Here is a 19,192-nt window from a genome sequence, read left to right as displayed (position 1 = left end):
AAAAGTCAATGGTTTAAATATACATTCTTAGGAGGAGTACTAGTGAATTCCAAAATTAGAAGGTAAACTGCAAAAGATATACAACTCATTCTTTAATAGAAAGGGTATTTAAGAAGGTTTTTTAATTTTGAAGATATATATTTTTCTCTTCTATACATAAAAGTTAAATGTGATAGTAATCTTTTAATATATGTTTTCAATTTATCTTCTTTTTTTTAAATTTACTAGTTTTAAGAATGTATATTTACCTTTTAAAAAAAATGAAATATATTTTTTCCAAATACACCTATTTCCGTTATAGATACTCTAATAATAAATATTCGAATTACACGTCTACTCTTATAAATTGGCGAAACATCCCAACTAAGGGCATACAAATTACTATGAGTGGATGCCCTACGAAATTACTACATATATATACATATGTAACACCCCACTTTTTCGAACCCTAATCTTGCATTAAATGTTTTTAATGCTATGAAGTATGTGGATTAAATGATGAGTGATTTATTGCATGATTTTTTGTGACCTAATTGCGATATGGAGTTGAGTTTGAGTTGAATAGTCAAACTTGTTGATTATATGACGTGGCTATTGAATAGTCAATATTGTGGAAAATATGGCGTGGCCGTTGAAAGGTCAATGTGTTGTGAAGATGGAGTGGAATTAAAAATGGTGGATTTTGTGACGTAATTATGTGAATATTTTGATGCGGGGCGAAATAATATTGTGGTGAATTATTCCTAAGTGATGAGTGAGATTAAATAGGAGCATCATTGTTTAATTGAAATTTTCGACCACTTCTATTTATTGGAGATGAATTCTATTTTTCTTGGATTTAATTATTGCTTGGGATAATTATCCAAATTAAATCCAAAGTCCGATTATTCCTTATTTTCTCCATAGAATTTTCGACCCCTATGCTTATTCCAAGGAGATTTTCGAAAATCTCCTATTTATGGGAGAATGAATTATTTTATTGTATTATTTGATCCCTTATTTATTCTCTTCCATGAATAAATATAAATATTCTAGCATATCTTATCATATCTAAGGAGATCTTGTCATATCCTATTTCAATTAGGAAATTAATTAAATTCCTTATGGGAGAGGAATAAAAATCGCCACTTTTCCTATTTAATTGGGGAGAATATTATTTTTATTCTGCTCCGTAATATATTATTCTACTCCGTGAAAAATACTCAAATTAAATCATAGGCTAATTAAATAGCCTAAGATTTCGAAATCCCCTTATTTCTCCCATAAATCACGCCACCTTTCCCACCAAATCTTCTTAAATCTTTAATTTATTTAATTAAAGATATTATTTCTTGAACACTATAAATAAGAGACAAAACCCTAACCCTAAATCAAAAAAAAAAAAACGTCTCTCTCTCTCCCTCACACCGTTTTCCACTCTCCCACTCTCTCTCAATTTTTCTTCTACTTTTCTCCAATATTTCTTCATCTTTTGAGAAGAATTGAAGTTGAAACTCAAGAATCTTTGAAGAATCATGGCTATTACTTTGTTTCTACCGTTCGTTCTATCAAGAAAAGGTATTTTTATATTAATCTTTCTTCGTCTAACCGATTAATCGGTGTTCTTGAACCCTCATGCATATAGATTGAGCGAAAGGGGAAACAATTGATGAATATGGGATGCATGTGTGTGTGGATCGTGTGTGTGTGTGTGTGTTCGTGCCTCGGTGTGCGTGCATGTGTGTTGTGTGTGTGCGTGTGATGTGTGTTGTAAAACACTCATGCGTGACATGTTTTGACGTCAGATCGGGAGTTGTGGTGCGAATAGAAAGTGATATGATAATCATGCCTTGATTTTTGAGTGATAGTATAAAACGAATCGAGGGGAAAAAAGGGAAACGTTGGGAACATGCATGAATTTGAGTAGATGATTGAGACTTACTTGTGTTACGCATAAATTAAAGGTGATAACTCGCGCTCTCGGTGTGATAGCAAGAGGAAGAACGTACTTGAGATTTAAGGAGTCGAGGTGAGCTTTATTCACTAAACTCTTTTATTACCAAAATAATGATTATGGTGTTATAAGGGTGGTTTAAAACGTTATGTCATGTCTATGATTGTTTTGATGATATTGTGTGCTTGATGCCTAGTTTGTGAGTCCGCTCCATTAGGCTATAGGGCTATATAAACGAATTCGGGTCTGAGTAGGGCCGCAAACCCTATCAGGCTAGTGTACACTGTTGGGATCGGGAACCGTCCTTGCTAGTCGGCCGGTCTCGTGGGCGAATAGTGTGGCCACACTTTCGTCGCACTATGGAATTGTTGATTGTTGAGAAAATGGAAGGAATTATTTGACTGGCCAGTCTATGAAATTATTTTTGTGATACTCGATGATATTCTTTTATAACTGTAAACTCGAGTTCACTATGGTAAAGATGACATATCTATTAAAATGTTTTGGCATGAGTTCACTGAGTATATAAAGTACTCAGCCCTGCATGTGTGTTCCCTATGTGCAGGTTGAGCGACGACGAGCGGTTGGCGGTGTTGAGCAAATAAATTGAATGATAATATGATCGTCTTGAAACATTGAGTTGGGTTGTGTCTTCATACATGACTTCACTTTTCTCTTGGTTGCTTCCGCTGAAACATGAAACTTAGTATCGTTTGTTTGAGTTTGAACTTATTCCTTTTGGTTTAGAATATTGAGACATAATGCGTTTTTGAATTATACTAAACCCTAGTCTTTTGAGCATAATTTACGATATCTATTCATCATTGATTTTCTTGATTAAGCCGTTGACTTATTGCTTTAATAGTTCATTAAATACCTTAGTCAAATCCCTTTAAATGAAACCCTAGCCTATGTTTTTGTTGCTTTTAAGTCCGCCTAGGTAGCGATCGTCGTATTTATTATACCCTAGAATGGCGGGTTGTTACAATATATATCTCCAGTTATACATATACAATAGAAACTAGTAGTATAAAAATTTAGGTACAATTTTTATTTTTTTTAAATAAATAGTACTCCCTCCGTCCTTAAAAAGTATAAATTATTTCCTTTTTAATCCGTCCCTGAAAAGTATGAACATTCTACTTTGGAAAACTCTTCTCTCTCTAATGAAGTGAGACTCATTTCTCACTAACAATACTTTAAAAATTTGTTCTATCTATCTCTCTTTTACTTTACCAGTTATGCAACTCGTGTCAAACCAATTATTCATACTTTTCACGATTTAGGCAAACAAGACAAGCAACCACCTTCCACAATTGAGACCAAGTAGCTGAGTGTTATGGATGAGGAGTCCAGTGATTCAAATTTTCTATTTCAAATAGTAATATTTATCTTCTGTTTCTATATTGACTATGTTTGATTAAGATTTTGTCCACAAATAGCGTAAAGTATCTTATACTAGTAAGATTTGTAGGAGCCATCACAATGTTGGCCGTAGATTTCTAATGCAGCGGAATGGTCCTAATCATTTAAGAGATTTATACTATATATGGTATGTATAATGGATGCATGTTAATGGCGATGAAGCGCAGTTCATGATGAAGCGGATGCATGGTTAATGGCGATGAAGCACAGTTCATGATGAAGCGCAGCCCATTTGGTAAGATGCTTCCCCTTTAACCAAAATAAGTCTGGTGTTCAAGTCATATATTTCTATCCAATGACATGTTTTTAAACTGCTAAAATTATTAAATTGGACAAACTTTTAGATAACAAAGTTTGGGTGAAAATTATGGGAAATAGGATTATCAGATTATGCATCTGAATTTCTATGGGACGGTGGGAATAGTAGTAGTAAGATTTGCAGGAGCCATCACAATGTTGGCAGTAGATTTCTAATGCAGCGGAATGGTCCTAATCATTTAAGAGATTTATACTATATATGGTATGTATAATGGATGTATGGTTAATGGCTATAAAGGGCAGCTCATTTGATAAGATGCTTCCCTCTGACCAAAATAAGTCTTCAAGTCATATTTCTATCCAATGACATGTTTTTAACCTGCTAAAATTATTAAATTGGACAAACTTTTAGGCAACAAAGTTTGGGTGAAAATTTTGGGTAGGATTATCAGATTATGCATCCGAATTTCTATTTAATTTTGAAGAAAAGCGACTCCCTGGCCAGAATATATATTATGTCTAATAAAAAAAATGAATAAATTTAGTTAACAGATATTTACATCTAAGATTTTTCTATGCATCCTTAGGGGCTTTTAGCTTAATATACGTACTTCAACTTATATTAAGCCCAAAATAAAAATCTTAACACTATCTGTTTGGATCTTCAATTGCCATCATAAAAATCTTAACACTGTCTGTTTGCATCATCTCGCGATACGCTTACTTGTTATTTAATTAGAGATTACGACTTTATATTTATTCTAAATAGATGTAGCATATAACGTAATAAGCATACTCATAACAAGTTTAGGCACGAAAATGATATTTCACTAATGAGAAACACGAGCTTGCCTCTCATTTTTCATGTAAATCAAAGTCAGGCTCAAAAAGGACCAGCTACAACATAAATACGAATACAAAGGAATATACATGGAGACACGCATCAGAGTCGGAATATTCATTCTTAATTCATTATAAGCGCCAAACCAGATGCGTAATCTCCTCGTAGATCTGATGGGAAAACTCAATCTAGAATCACATACACTGAGGTTTAGTTGACGATGGATTATTTATTACTCAGACAATCTTGAGATAGCCACCGGAGGATACAAGTTAAGTTAGCGCACCTGCTGTTTCCATTTGTTTTTCGACTTAGTTTCTGCTTCTTCGAGAGTTTGCAAGCCCCATGTTGTTGCAACGGACAGAAAAGCAAGGTGTTGTTGTAAGCCAGAATCACCAACACCTTAACTACAAAGCTAGACTTCAACAATACTAATTTCAGTATCAGCAACATCAACAGGTTCTGGTTCATCTGTTACTAATGCGTACACCACTGCTGTTCTCGAAGGTGCATAGACTAAGAATGAACGGGGTCGGTCATCATGCCACCCTTCCTGTTAAGATTATTAGTAATAAAAAATGATATTAGTATGATAGAAAGGGTATCAAACCTAATATTGATAGCACAAAGAGAATAAATTATACTTCCACTCGTTGAAGAGTTCGAACACCAGTGACAACTTAAGGCATTAACTTACAAATGTAAAATACTCTGCACTGTGGCTGATTCTGTTGAAGCCTCCAAATAGTGAATGATCTGAGTCCAAGACAACCTGAAATATATAGCCATGCTTTTAAAATTGGTTCGTCAAGGGCTAAACAACAACTGGATCAACAAATCAATAAGAACAAAAAACAATAGTATTACAACACAAAATCAATTGTTTTCACAATGTACCTTGTATTTTCCTGGCTTCAAGCAGCCAACCCGGTAGTCTGAATAACTATTACTCCAATGGAAATTAAAGACGAAGACTAAGTCACCCTTCTCAAATACAATTATTCTGTCTCCTTCATCTTTCTTGGATATGTATTGATGCTCTGATGTCATGAACTGCAGAAAACAATTTTTGGCTGTTTATATCCTATTTTACCTAAGAAAATAAACTCAAATGCATTTAAAACTGGAGTCTTGATTGAGAACAGTTCTCTTGAAGGTTTTAGTTGAGAGGAGCAAGCTCAAGAAAATAATCACAGGCTCTTACCAGACACAGGTAGTATGTTTTCTGGTTTTTAAAGAAATATTTTTGCATGTCCAACTACAAGCTAAACCGGATATGACTATTATCAATACATCATATATGAAACAATAGGAGCAATTACAACATGCATGTTGATTTTCCAAATCTATATATGCAGAATGCTATGCTAACACACTTGAATCCATAAAAGAATTATGTGTAAATACCTAAAAGCATCCATTATCATATAACAAAAGTAAAATTATCCACTAATTGTTTTGAAGTAAAAATCAGCCAATAATTTATGCACAATCACAAAATTACTCTTGAGCTATAGCGACCCTTATCGCCATATACAACCAATAATGCATTGGTTGTGAATCAGTGATTTTGTTCAGTTCTATAGTTTCACAATTAAGAATACACTATATTGTGATTGCTATAATTCACTACCCTAAACACTCTTTAAGTGTGAAGAACTACATTTTTTTTACTTCAACGCACACTTATAGCCTTCTTAGTTGTGAAGAAATCAAATAAAGTGTGGCTAAATAGGAGTAGTAAAATAGTAAATGTGGATACTTCGACTTTTTTTATATTAGTGGCCAGATTTTACTTTTGTTACCTGATAATGGCTTTTTTCGTCTTCAGTTTCACTAAAAAATTATTTAAAAAATTATTGTTTGTATAATATCTATAGTTACCAGAAAGGGGCAAAAGATACCCTTAGTTTAAATAATGCAAGGAAACTCAGAGCAAGAAATACATACGTCGTATCTTTCTTCAAGATGTTGCATCGCTCGATCAAATTCTTGCAATCCATTATATCTCAAATAGTCTGCATCACCCTGCATATACATCAATGTTCATTAAAGAAAAGATGCAACTGCTGCAGGGATCTCTAATGATGATGTAACACAGCAGTGCTCCACAAAATATCTTTGCACAAAGTAACTCAATCAAAGTTGATTATTCAACATAGGATGCTATCGTATTATACTAACTTCATTGTGGAAAGTATACCAAAATAGAAGGTAAAATACCTTGCAAAGAATCAAGAGTTACTTTTTTGAGTCCTTAGGCCATGTTTCCTGTTTAGTATTCCTATTTGAAATCAATTTTATAGCCAATATAGAAGGCAAAATACCTTGCAAAGAACCAAGATTTACTTTTTTGAGTCCTTAGGGCCATGTTTCTTGTTAGTATTCCTATTTTAATTCAATATCAATCGTATAAGTATTTGGCTGTCATAGTCCAACAGTTGAGAAACCAAGAGAGCACAAGTTGCTCAAGCAAATCTAACAACTTGAAAACGTAACTAAACTCATTAAAACTTACCAGATCAAATCTACGCCTGCATTTGTCATAACTGAACCCATTTCCTGGGATTACTGTGCCATCAGGAAGATGTTGATCGGCTCTGGGAAAGTCTATCCACTCTGATTCGCATTAAAAGGACAATCAGAGAGTACTTATGATTCATTTAGCGCAGCAAATTTTTCATGTGCACCTACCAGGATGTCCAAATTCATTTCCCATAAAATTTAAGTATCCTTCCCCACCTAATCCCATTGTTATAAGCCTGATCATCTTGTGCAATGCTATTCCACGATCAATTACAGGTGTGGATGGTCTATCCAAAGCCATGAAATCATACATATCCTGAGACAGATCCAGAAGACAAGAATAAGTTTATATTAGTATATCATACTGGCACACAATATCATCATCAAGATATTCAGTATATTTGTTATGGCGTCAATATGTATTTTTAACTTCTCCTGAGAAGTATGGAAGTGGTTGCAACTATAGAAATGGCAACTAGTCAGTTCAATTGATCTTCATTTTTGGAACCCTGGCTAATGAAGATATAGAAGATATTTTATCATTGGTTCAAATAACCATATTCTCATAATTTTCCTTATTTTTGTTGAAGCCGTAATTAGTTCATTCATGATATATGCGTAAATATTTATATAATCAGAGTTTCTAGAGAAAGCAAAATATATCTCCTCTTTAAGACAATAAGTTGGAACTATTGAACAAACGCGGATTAAAATGTGCAATGCGAGTATAATTTTTCTAAATAGATAACGAGTGCAACTATATTAAACTCCTACATGCTTTCAAGAATAGAAGTAGCAATTACATATTGGTAACTTAAAACATATTCTGACCTTATCCATCAACCAAAATGCAATAGTTTTATCTCCAACAAGAGCTTGGTCATGACTTTCTGCATAGGCGACACATTTTTCATTCCACCTTCTGTTCGTAAGTGTGTGTATAATATCTCCCATTTTCCAATCTTCATCCCTTTTCCTGAATCAAAAGAGTAAGGGAAGAGTGACACTGGATAGTAAAAGCATTATGTGGTCCCAACATAAAATATAAAATTAATGTAAATTGCGGAGAGTTAAAAGTTAATATTTTCCAACTTAGTATTTGAAGATTAAGATGTCCAGTTCATAAAATTGAGGTTATATAGTGGCAAAATAGATTGCACTCGACGCGTGTAGATAATAGCTAGTATTTTTCTAATTAGTTGCTGTCTGTATAAACTTAGTGGAAAATTGAAAATAAGTAAAAGAGAAATCCACTGATAGCATCAAATCACCCAATATTATAGTCATATCACCAAGAAACATTGCCTTAAAGGAAGGAATGAGATTTATCGTTTTATAGTCAGTACATAGGTATTAGAGTGTCAAGGGCACATACTTGAGAGTCTCAATCCATTTATCGGCAATAGCCATGTGCAGACGATAGTCAAATCCAATACCTCCATCTTCAAGAGGAATACAAAAGGCTGGCATTCCACTGACCTGAAATAAGAGAATATACGATTAAGGACAGTCACGTGTAGACATCAAAATAGATACTGTCTTTTCAGAATAATGAAGATTGTTATTGTGACAAAGCATTGGCATATGAAGGAAATCATCAACTGTTTCATAAGTTCAGAAAAATTTATGCAACTTTAGAATAACAAAGGATTTTAGCAAAGATTTACCGCTTGCAAGTTGCAGGCATAAGACTTTTTTAGTGATTCTTTTGTTAACCAGGGATATGAACAAGAAAAAACTGAAAAGTGATAATGAAAAATATTTGAACTGATTGCTTAAGATATCAGAAAAAGTATGTGTGCAACTACTTTTTAGAGAAAAAATACTCCTGTAGGTTGGATCTTCACTCCCTTATAATCTTTACCACTTAAAGATCTTATTTCAACAAATCCAGCTTCTTCCGTCTAACCCAACCCAAAAACATCCAAACAATCAGACAGAACAAAATAAACGAGGCATGACGTCATGACATACTTTGTTTTATGTTAAATCTACAAACTTACATCTTCACCTATTGTCAAAGCTTCAGGAAAGAGCCCGTGAATCATATCATTGACAAGCATCAAATAGACAACTGCATCAACATCTGTTGCGAACCCAAAGTACTCGTTGTAGTTCCCAGTAAATGCCACCTTTCATCAAAGAATACATTAGTCTGAACTCTGGATATTACTGATTAACATTAAGAGCAGGGCGTAAACCAAATTATGCTCAAAGGCTTCTAGAAACAGTATTCTATTGCGGGAATGGCAAACTCAATGCATGCTTAAGGTTAGTCTTATATTCATGCTGAGTTACATCATCTTAAGCTAGCTCACAATCTGTTATGGTTTATCGGTACAGAACTTGTGAGTGAACAGTCTAGATTATATCATCTACCTGGGACCAGATGAAATAGCATAAATGGAAAATGTTAAAAATAGATGCTGATGTTGAATATCCATTTAGTACATGACACAATTGTTATTTGATGACAAATAAGAGAATCTTTCCGGTCAAACATCCAAGAAAAAGGATGCTTGGAAGAGAAAGTATGGGAACCTCACAGACCAAAAATGATAGATTAAAGAAAGCCCTTGAAACAGAGTACCCTGTTTAATGAAATATGTATGAGAATATTTCAAAGAAAAGGTAAAGAATAAGAAAACAGGCCTGAACCGACTGGTATTGTCACAAATGAATTTTATATTATTTTTCTTTTCCTCACATGTTTTTTGTTTAACAATTGGTATAAATTAGAAGAGCAAAGTCCAACTTGTGGATACTAAGGCTGGGGTGCAGAAAAGTTGCCCCAAAACATAAGGAGCATTCGTGAGTAAAAGACAAACCTGTTGCAGTTGAAAAAAGATTCAAGGAGCAATTCTTGACTAGTTGACAGATCATCAAAAAAACTGGTTGAATCTAAAAGAAAAAGAAACAAATGTCTGTACCACGACTTTAATAATTTAGTACAAATCGTGACAGGAGTTCTGGGCAAGCTAGAAAGGTAAGGATTGGAATTTAGAGATTATCCGGAGAAAGCTTTGGTGGATGCTGGATAGAGAAAGTAAACAAATTAGTTTGGTAGGCTTGCAACAGGTGTGAAAGAAGTCGTGAAAACAATATTTGAAAATGCAGAAGAAAGTTTGATCAACATAATTTCAAATCTTACACAAATTCGAGAATCAAAACGAAGTTCGTGAATATTTCAGTTAGGTTGACAATAATTGGCACCCCGTTCTCCTTTTTCTTCACACAACTAACAGATTGTACTACCACTTTTGTGTTCCTTCAAGAAACAAATATTGTACTGGCCACTGGTGGAATAGAATTTTTCTAGGTGAGCATTATATTTGATATGTCATAGATTACTAATTGCATGATTAACCACATTCATCAATAAATGAACAGATGCGTTAACAAAAAGATAATACCCCTAAACCATGGTGGGTATACATCATGGATGTCACCCCATCAAATCTGAAGCCATCAAACTTATACTCATCTAGCCACCATCTTGCATTCGAGAGAAGAAACCTCAAGACCTACGATTGAGGATGCATTAGGCAAACAGAATAACAGTAGCAGAATCTGTTGTATAATTGATATCTAGACAGTACATACTTCCCACTGGCCATAGTTAAAAAGACGAGAATCCCACATCCAATGATAACCCCGCGATCCAGAGTGAAAGTAACAGGCATCAGTGCCATCAAACATGTTCAATCCATCCAAAGTATTATTTGATGCATGACTGCAGGCATTAACTTTCAGTCAATTGACAAATGAATGGCAAAAGCTCTTTGATTCACACAGAAACAGCAACAAGAGATGCAACAGAAATACAGAAACACCACCCCCTCCAGTGAAAACCAAATCAAAATAATTTTTCCAAGACAAACAGAACATAGAGATCAAATACTATATAGTAACTCTTTGGTAAAGACAGAGAGCTCTCTCTTCGATAAAGCAGCAAGATGGATTATCAGAATAGCTATCCATTAAGATGCTTGCATAAACAACTAATGCAGCAGAACTTCCAGTCAGGTCTCCAAATTCTTCAATAAAAATAATTTGAGTTCTCAAATCACCACCTAAACTGATAATCATTTGGATCTCCCAGGAAAAATTCAGGGGTTCTGATAAAATGTCATAATAAAGTAAGACTGTGTTATAGAAAAGAAGCGAGGGAGGCTGGCAGGTATAGTAAGAACAAAAAATCGATGGAAAACAGCCTGTAATGAATTGAAATAAATAATAGTAGTAATAAACAATTCTCTTATGAGGTCAATCAGTCTAATGAGGCCCTAAGGTAAATTACAGTCCTTAAACTAAATTCAATATTCAACATTGCTCTCAAACTTATGGGGACTTATTTATAGGACTCTCAGAATACAAAGGAAATAAGATAACATTTGAAGATAGACTTCTTCACTTTTAAATTTAAAGATGATCTTCTACACTTCTAATCATTAAACTTCTAGCTTTTTAATTCTTGATGCATATCGTACCGACTAATACTCCAGATAGCAGACTGGAATATCCAAAACTGAAATGAGATCCCCCAATAACATCACATCCCCGTGGAGAACATGATGCTAAACAGCTATATGTAATTTAGAGACAGCATTCATATACTTCAATGATTGTTTTTTTTGGAATAATATACCTGTGCACAATATCCATCAGAACAAGCAAGCCCAATTCATGAGCTCTATCTATCAAAGACTTAAGCTCATCTGGAGTCCCAAAGCGACTGCTTGGTGCAAAGAAGTTCGTCACATGGTAGCTGAGACAAGAATGAGATAAAAAAAATATATCAGCAGCCAAAGTGCAGAAAAAGTAGAAGATGAGGATACGGTATAGCTCTATATAAGGAAAAAATTCATGACTAGAGTGAGGCATATTACCCGAAACTTGCATAATACGAATGCTCCTGAATTGCCATTATCTGAACAGCATTATACCCCAATTTCTTGATGCGAGGGAGAACTTCGTCTCTGAAGTTTACGTACGTATTGATAACAGGATCCTGCATCCAACATCAACAATAAAACAGGTAAGTTCTGCATTTGAACATGAAACAGTATAATATAGGAAATCTAAAGATTCTAATTAACTTTACTAGTCCATGGCAAAGGTTATATGTCCCAACTTCTTGAGTTGGCACAACTAATTCAAAGAGAAAAACACATCGTAATTCTTCCAAAAGTTTATGGATTGTCTGATGCGCTTTAAGAGCCAGATCTATGGCAAATAATTTTTAATATACAACTTTTGTTAACCATTTCAAGCCCATTTCAAAAGGATCTTTCATCTAATACTCCTATGCTTCTGCATCTCATGAATTTTCTTTTAGTTGTTGAGGAGGAAATGGATAAGATACTGAAGTTGGCTCAGTTATTCATAATAAAAAGAAAAGGCACCAGATAAGTTACCTAGTTGAATTTACTTATAAAATCTTTAGAGAATAGAAGCATACCTTACTACTCATTCCAACATGAGACTCATATATCCGCAGTGATTTTGGTTTCATTGGACGAGGATGTTCAAATACATGTTTTTCCTGCGAAAAAAGTATACTTAGTGCATCATTAGCTGAGGCCTGAGAACAAACGAAATCTAAAAGAAAACTACATCAGGTAAATGACTACTCATCCCAAATCCCTGACAGACAAGAAAAAGGGAAAGGATCCGGCTGTAGCACATTGATTCATAGCCGATAGCAGTCTGAGGACGGAACGCATGAAATTGGATTTATTCTCTTCTGACTTGGAGAGCAAAACTTTTAGTGCAACACTTAAATTTATTCTTGCATGATCACTGTATCTAATATCTCTTACTATTAATATATATACAGTAGACATTGTGAAATGGCTAGAAACAGCAATCTACTCAGATTTAGATTATGATAGTGTCCACTTCAGAAAACTGAGTCACTTATTTTCCCCTTGTTTTCTAGTTCTCCAGTCATCCAAAAGGTGGATCAACTACCGAAGAGGCAATAAATATTACAAGAATAACAGAGAAAAATCATGAATACCTCTTCTGGAGGATCATAATATATTCCATTAAATGGAATTTCCCCCGGAGCCTGAACAGAGAACTTGATCCAAGCTGGAATAGAATCTTTCATGCCAGATGGAGTATCCATACGGATCTACATTTGAATATTATATTATAGATATGATGATTAACATCTTGTCAATAGTACCACAAAAAAGTAATAATCACAAGTGATTGAGATTAAGATTTTGTGATTGTAATAGTGTTCAAGTACAGTCAGAGATCTAAGTGAGAAATACTATCATGAACTCATATAAATGGATATTACCTTCACACGGGAACCATGCGGAATAGCAGGAGAACCATCAGCATTGTTTGGCAAGAAGATCTCCCAAACACCAAATTCATTCTGTAATGAACTCTTTCAGATTAATCATGTGGCAAATATTCATGAAGTTGATCATCATGCAACACGCAAATGAGAGAACAGTCTTAACAATGCAAAGCACATGCAACCAAGATTTGGTAGTGGTCTAACAATGCTAAGGGTAGAAACTAGCAATAGAGAGGAAAGAAAGACAAAAGAAAATGAAAAGCAGCTTTGTACTCAAATTGTGAGTGCTCAAGCATATGAAAAATATCTTTGTCCAATAATATGAATCCCTGAATATCAAGAGAATGTTGAATAACAAACAGGGGAAGAAAAGCTTACGCAAGTCATGACATCAGCATTAGGATTCCAATTGTTGAAATCTCCAATAAGTACAGCCGACTGCACGGTAAGAATTGTCAATTCATAGCAGCAATAAAATAAAAGAGATATAAAGGAAGTTGGCAGATATTGAAAGAGCCAATAAATGAAAGAATCAAGTATATTTCACATGTGATCAGTTTAGGCAGATAGAGACCCAAAAACACTTACAACGCCAAAAAGGCTAGGGCAAGAAGCAAATTATGAGGGGTTTCATCAGGTATTATCAGCTTGTTTGTTAAATTGTACTCCCTTCATCCACTAAGAGTGTGCAACATTGGGGGTGACACGAGTTTTAATAAAATGTCATGTAGATATTTGGCTAGAAGAGAAAATGTCCCAACAAGGGATATATATTGGATAAAGATTGTGGGCCATGGGTAGAAAATAAGAAGTATTGTGAAGGTAAATTATAATGAGATGTGTTCAAAAAAGGAAAGTTGCACACTCTTTGTGGACGTCTAATAAGGCAACTGTTGCACACGCTCATGGTGGATGGAGTAACAGAGAAGAGAAGAGGAGAAAAGAGGACTCATTGAACTGAAAGAAAGTATATATATCAACTTATGCAAAATAATGAGCAGCACTAACCTTGGCACCAGGTGCCCATTCGCGGTAAGTAATACCTGTCTCACTGTCAAAAAGATTTACTAGAAATTAGGATAGGACTATCATAAAACTCAGGTTTCTTTAATCAAGTAAAATATGCATTTCTTTACACACAAAGATAACTATATTATAGTAGTGATAGGTGAACTGGATGATAAAAAAGTTATAGCTTCTCAAAATTCAATATAAAAGCATTAACACTTCAAACATGATTTATAATTCTTGTTGAGTTTTCATATTTTCTTCCCACTAACAGATTACTAAGGACTAAGTTTCTGCTCTGAGAAATCACAGTAGTCAGCTTTTTACGAACCTCTATAGTCTATTCTGATATGGCTGTCAGTACTCAATATTTAATATCCCATGGGTACATGATGCATTTCCTTCTCCAGAAAACATGTGGAATGGTTTCCCAAGAAATTTTCTCCAGTGGTGTCTTGTCATGATGGAGAAATTATTGGATTGTCATAGTCAGCGGCACAGCATCATTAGTAGTTATATGAAGATGCCTATATGAAATATGGATATGTAAGCCTTCTCCAGATTGAGTATGAATGGTGGATGAAGAACTCCTCTTAACTTCCTATACTACAAACACTACCCAAGTGCGTGCATTTTACACATCAACTTTCCACTAAAATTAGTATCTTCAACTATATGGATGTTCCCTTACAAGACGTAGTGAAAACACATGGAATGAACTTTCATAATTTCTTATTCCATATGTGCAAACAGATTCTAAAACCATGATTGTCTCTGGATGGCTGTCAACATATCAAGAGAACAAAATAAAAATGCCCAGCATACAAACCTGCGAACAAAACCAAATTTCTCATAACCACGAGAAAAGGCCTCCAATCCACCTTCATTCTTGTCAATTGCTGCACGCAGTTTTCTATACTGGTCATACCTGGAAAGACATGATGTTTAGTGAAATAATCAAATTGGTCAACTTACAACTTGCAGCTTCACTAGAAACTACAAAAAAATAACTTTCAGAAATATCAAATAATATATTTATGATCCTAATTTGTAATAGGAGAGAGGATATAATGTTAAAGTTAGAAGATATTATTTCACTACAAAACTTTAAGAATGTAAAATATAATCTGTATACCACTTTAACTTTCTAGCAAACTGATTTTTCCAACAACGTTATCTATACTAACTTACCGATAATCAAGATGCTGGCGGTGACTGCTCAACATTGGATCTATTTCATATATCCTCTGACCAGTACCAGGAGGAGGAATGATCTTCCCTCTTATCCTCATAGATTCACTGCTTGTTGTTTCATACGTTGAATCTGATGTCCCTTCAGCTTTTGCTACAACATGTGCATCTGGTAGTTGTGCAGAAGCGGGATCTTCCCCTGTGATAACTTCACTGGAACTGAGCTCGATTATATTTTCTTGATCGTCAACTTTCAGTTCATGTTTTGTTTCTGAACTTTCTATTTCGCCGGATATCTGGAAACAAAAATCACATGGAAACATAAAATCAATGAATGGAGAAGATTTTGCAGTTTCAAAAAATTCTTACTGCACACCTGTTACAAAGTCACAACAGTTTCAATCTATAAGAAAGTTTTAGATCATAGATAATGGATACTGAAGACTATAAGACAGTTCCCAAGATTAGTGCTAATAGCCATAACTCAGAAGATCAAACAAGTACCCAAAATGCAACTGCAAACTTGGCTCGGTTTATAAGTCAACAATAATATTTTCTACCTAAGTCCTTGTGTTAGTACTAGTTTTCTGCTCTCTCACATTGTCTCTCTTCTGATTTAGTCATGTAAGTGGTCTGGTGGTGTGAATGATTTCCTACTCAGTCCGAGGTTATGTTTCAAGTAAGGTTTTCTAGCAGACATGCCTTGGGATTATTTGAAACTGTCTCGTGGACCTCCACTTCCTCGGTTGGAGACAAGGGGTCATCATTCTCAGTGCCTGGAACTAAAACCTTCTCTGATGTAGTTGCCATTGATGACTGGGAACCAGACTCGTATGACTTCCCAGCAAAAATCTTCCCTATATAAAAAGCACATAAATCAGCGGGAATACAGATTGTTGAAACCCTAGTTTTGATAAGTAGAGCTAAAACAGAAAGGGAAGATAAAATATTTAAAGAAGCAATTAACTTCATCATGGCCCAATATGACCTATTAGTGCAGATATCATCCTCTAATTCTCTTCTACTATATTGTTTGTTTAAACGTTTTCTATTACACATTTAATTAACTTATTTGCTGCAGTTCTTTCAGCTGATTAACTAAGCCACAACAAGGGGGCTAAAACAGTCGGTAACTCCTAATCCATCTAAGAATGAAAAGAAACCATCAACTCTTATGCTTCCCTGCAAATTATTCAGAATTTCATACACACTAGAGTTCACCAAAAAAAACAGAGCAATAGACGCGAAACCACATCCAACAAAATTTAAGATCCAACACGAAATGAAAACAAGTAGGAAGATAATGATCCCCAAAACACCGATTGCAGATTCATAAAGTTCACAAAAAGCACAAAATGTTCATCCATACAATCACCACTCACCAGGCCTGGTGGTGGTCCCAAACAAAAGGAATTGTATATTTTTCTAATAGTTCAGCAACGGAACAATAGAATAAACTAACACCAGCACCACCTCTTACACACAAAGAGGGGAATGAATCCACACTCACGAGAATTGGATTTATTCTTAACAATCAGCGAGACGCGAGGTGTCCTATCGGCGGCGCGCGAGCTCCAGCCATTGCTCCCGAGGTTGTAGGCCGATGGCACCCCGGGCAAGCGCACGCCAGAGAGCGTGTAAACCATTTTCCGATTATTTTTTTAAACACAAAATTAAACGGAAATGTATAGTCTAGTGCAGATCTGCAGCGAACTCGAGAAACGCCATGAAATCCGTGTGGAGCGAGAAGCAAGTTAAGTAGGGAGTATTATTCTTATTATTAATAATGGGCGAGGCGGTACGTGTGATGTGAGGATGACTGCATGGCGAGATTGGGTGTGTGGGGCCTATGCAGCATCGTCTATTCGAGTGATAATTTCATAAATATCTGTTGATGTTTGTTTGAGCCTTGAGAAGGGAAATATCGTGGGCCAATCGATCACATGGACTTCTCTGTGTGAATCAGGATTTTTTATATTTATCGCCTTCTTATTTACCAGATTAATACTATTCTTCGAGATATTTCTGCATTTGTTTCAGCATATTCTCTCTTTTTGTTCGATTTATGACTTTTCATTCCATATCCTCATTAATTATCTTGCTCATCCAATTTCATGTTTTAAAATTAAATACTCCCGTTACAAATACTGAATTTCCTTTTTCATCTGAACTAAAATAGTTTATACATTAATTTGTGGAAACATTTTCGGCTGTTTTTTTTTCTCCACTATTCACTATAATTTTTCAACTGACTTTTTTTCTTTTATTCTTATTTTATTTTAAAATTACATATTAAAATTCGTGTCATTCCCAAATGAGCTAATTTTATCAAGATTGAGGGAATAGTTTATAATACTTGCCTTTCAAATAATTTCTCTGTTTTATAAAAATAGTTAATCTTTCTATTTTTGTTGTCCTATAAAAGTAATTTATTTATAATTTGATAATTTTATCTTTCGAATAAAATGAGCATTATCCTTCCCTTACTAATTTTTTACTAATTATATTTTAACTGTTTTTTTAATCTTTTCTAATTTATTAATTGTACATTCGAACTTGTGTTATCTCAAAAATTTTACGAATAATTTTTTTGAAAGCTTAGACTCTGATTTCTCAAATCAACCATTAGAAAGTTTGATTCACTTTTTCTTCAAAAGTTTTAACGTAGAGAACAAATAAATGATTGGACACTTATCTTCTATCCATTCGTCCCATAAAAATAAGAATATTTTTCGTGTTACAGGATGTCCAATAAAAAGAATCTCTTTTATTTTTAGTAATTTTTTCTCTCTAATAAGGTAGGCATCATTCTCCTCTAACAATTATACTCCGTATAATTTATTTTTTCCTTTTATCTCTTCTTACTTTACCAATTGTGCATTAATTCTCGTATTTTTTATGCAACGAATGGAGTATCTTTTAAAAATTAAATCAAAATTAAAATAGCTTAAATGGAAATCTATACATATAAAAAGATGGTTTTGAAAAAAAAATAACTTAAATATCATTGGAATTGTTCTAAAATCATGTTATAACTTTTCTTTCAATTTTTAATACATGATGAGAAAAAAAAAAATAGTTATTCCCATTTTAATTATAAAACGTTGCATCTAATGTTGGGTATATCCTATTAAGGGTCATATTGTACTGCTTATACTCTAATCCAAAATCAAGACCAAATTTTTACCCTTAGATTTTAAAATAAGTGGATGAGATTAAATCTTACAAATCTCAATAAATAATAGACAAAATATCAACAAAAGGGTGTCATCATTATGTCATCATATGATAATTTTCGTGAATGTATTTTATATCAACATAGTGTATTAACAATATGACATAAGAATATCAACACTAGTACAAGAAAATATCAACACATATTTATTGAGATTTTTATATGGTTTTATTGAGATTTTTTTATGTATTTGTTGATAAAAATATGGTTATCAACACTTACGAAAACTAAAATAAAAAATATCAAATTTCATCATCCGAACGTCGTCGGAACATATGCAATTGAGATCTCGTTGGAATCTTTATAAAATTATCTTTAATTTGATATATTTTTTGTGAAAAAATAATTTAAATCGAGAGAGTTGCGTAAATTTAAAGTTTTGAAGATGATTTTAATGAGAGGGAATTGACATTAATACCTTCTAATTTTATTTATTAATTTTCTTAATTAAACATA

At 33.9% G+C, this 19,192-nt stretch overlaps 1 protein-coding gene across 2 annotated transcripts; it reads right to left on the bottom strand.

Annotated features, from left to right (window-relative positions):
* Nucleotides 1-4,422: 4,422 nt before the first annotated feature.
* LOC125219766 (1,4-alpha-glucan-branching enzyme 2-2, chloroplastic/amyloplastic-like) lies at nt 4,423-17,271 on the bottom strand. 2 transcript variants are annotated; one of them, XR_007176207.2, is made up of 23 exons: nt 17,012-17,271; nt 16,204-16,358; nt 15,502-15,797; nt 15,140-15,238; nt 14,311-14,353; nt 13,681-13,740; nt 13,297-13,377; nt 13,006-13,122; nt 12,445-12,528; nt 11,873-11,994; nt 11,632-11,751; nt 10,587-10,716; nt 10,397-10,507; nt 8,987-9,115; nt 8,359-8,462; nt 7,815-7,959; nt 7,152-7,299; nt 6,976-7,076; nt 6,408-6,485; nt 5,355-5,510; nt 5,155-5,229; nt 4,744-5,010; nt 4,423-4,645 (listed from the first exon to the last, which is right to left on the bottom strand). XR_007176207.2 is itself a non-coding variant. In XM_048121822.2 (22 exons), exons 1-22 carry the CDS (start codon nt 17,145-17,147, stop codon nt 4,873-4,875), a joined length of 2,628 nt encoding a protein of 875 aa, XP_047977779.2. In that variant the 5' UTR covers nt 17,148-17,271; the 3' UTR covers nt 4,423-4,872. The 2 variants fall into 2 exon arrangements, 1 of the variants encoding a protein (XP_047977779.2); XM_048121822.2 differs by having other exon boundaries at nt 4,423-5,010.
* Between the last annotated feature and the right edge of the window lie 1,921 nt (nt 17,272-19,192).

The sequence above is a fragment of the Salvia hispanica genome, chromosome 1 (genome assembly GCF_029641045.1).
Source record: "Salvia hispanica isolate PSC_SH4W2 chromosome 1, Shi_PSC_v1, whole genome shotgun sequence".
NCBI classification, from domain to species: Eukaryota; Viridiplantae; Streptophyta; class Magnoliopsida; order Lamiales; family Lamiaceae; genus Salvia; species Salvia hispanica.
The sequence above is the reverse complement of the archived record's forward strand: the minus strand, read 5'-3'. Positions and strand labels throughout refer to the sequence as shown.

Coding starts and splice junctions, on each gene's coding strand:
- LOC125219766 (XM_048121822.2), bottom strand. CDS start 17,147: ATGGTTTACACGCTCTCTGGCGTGCGCTTGCCCGGGGTGCCATCGGCC. Junction 15,239..15,501: donor CGCCAGCATCTTGATTATCG/GTAAGTTAGTAT, acceptor ATGTCTTTCCAG/GTATGACCAGTATAGAAAAC. Junction 10,508..10,586: donor TTAACTATGGCCAGTGGGAA/GTATGTACTGTC, acceptor CCTCAATCGTAG/GTCTTGAGGTTTCTTCTCTC.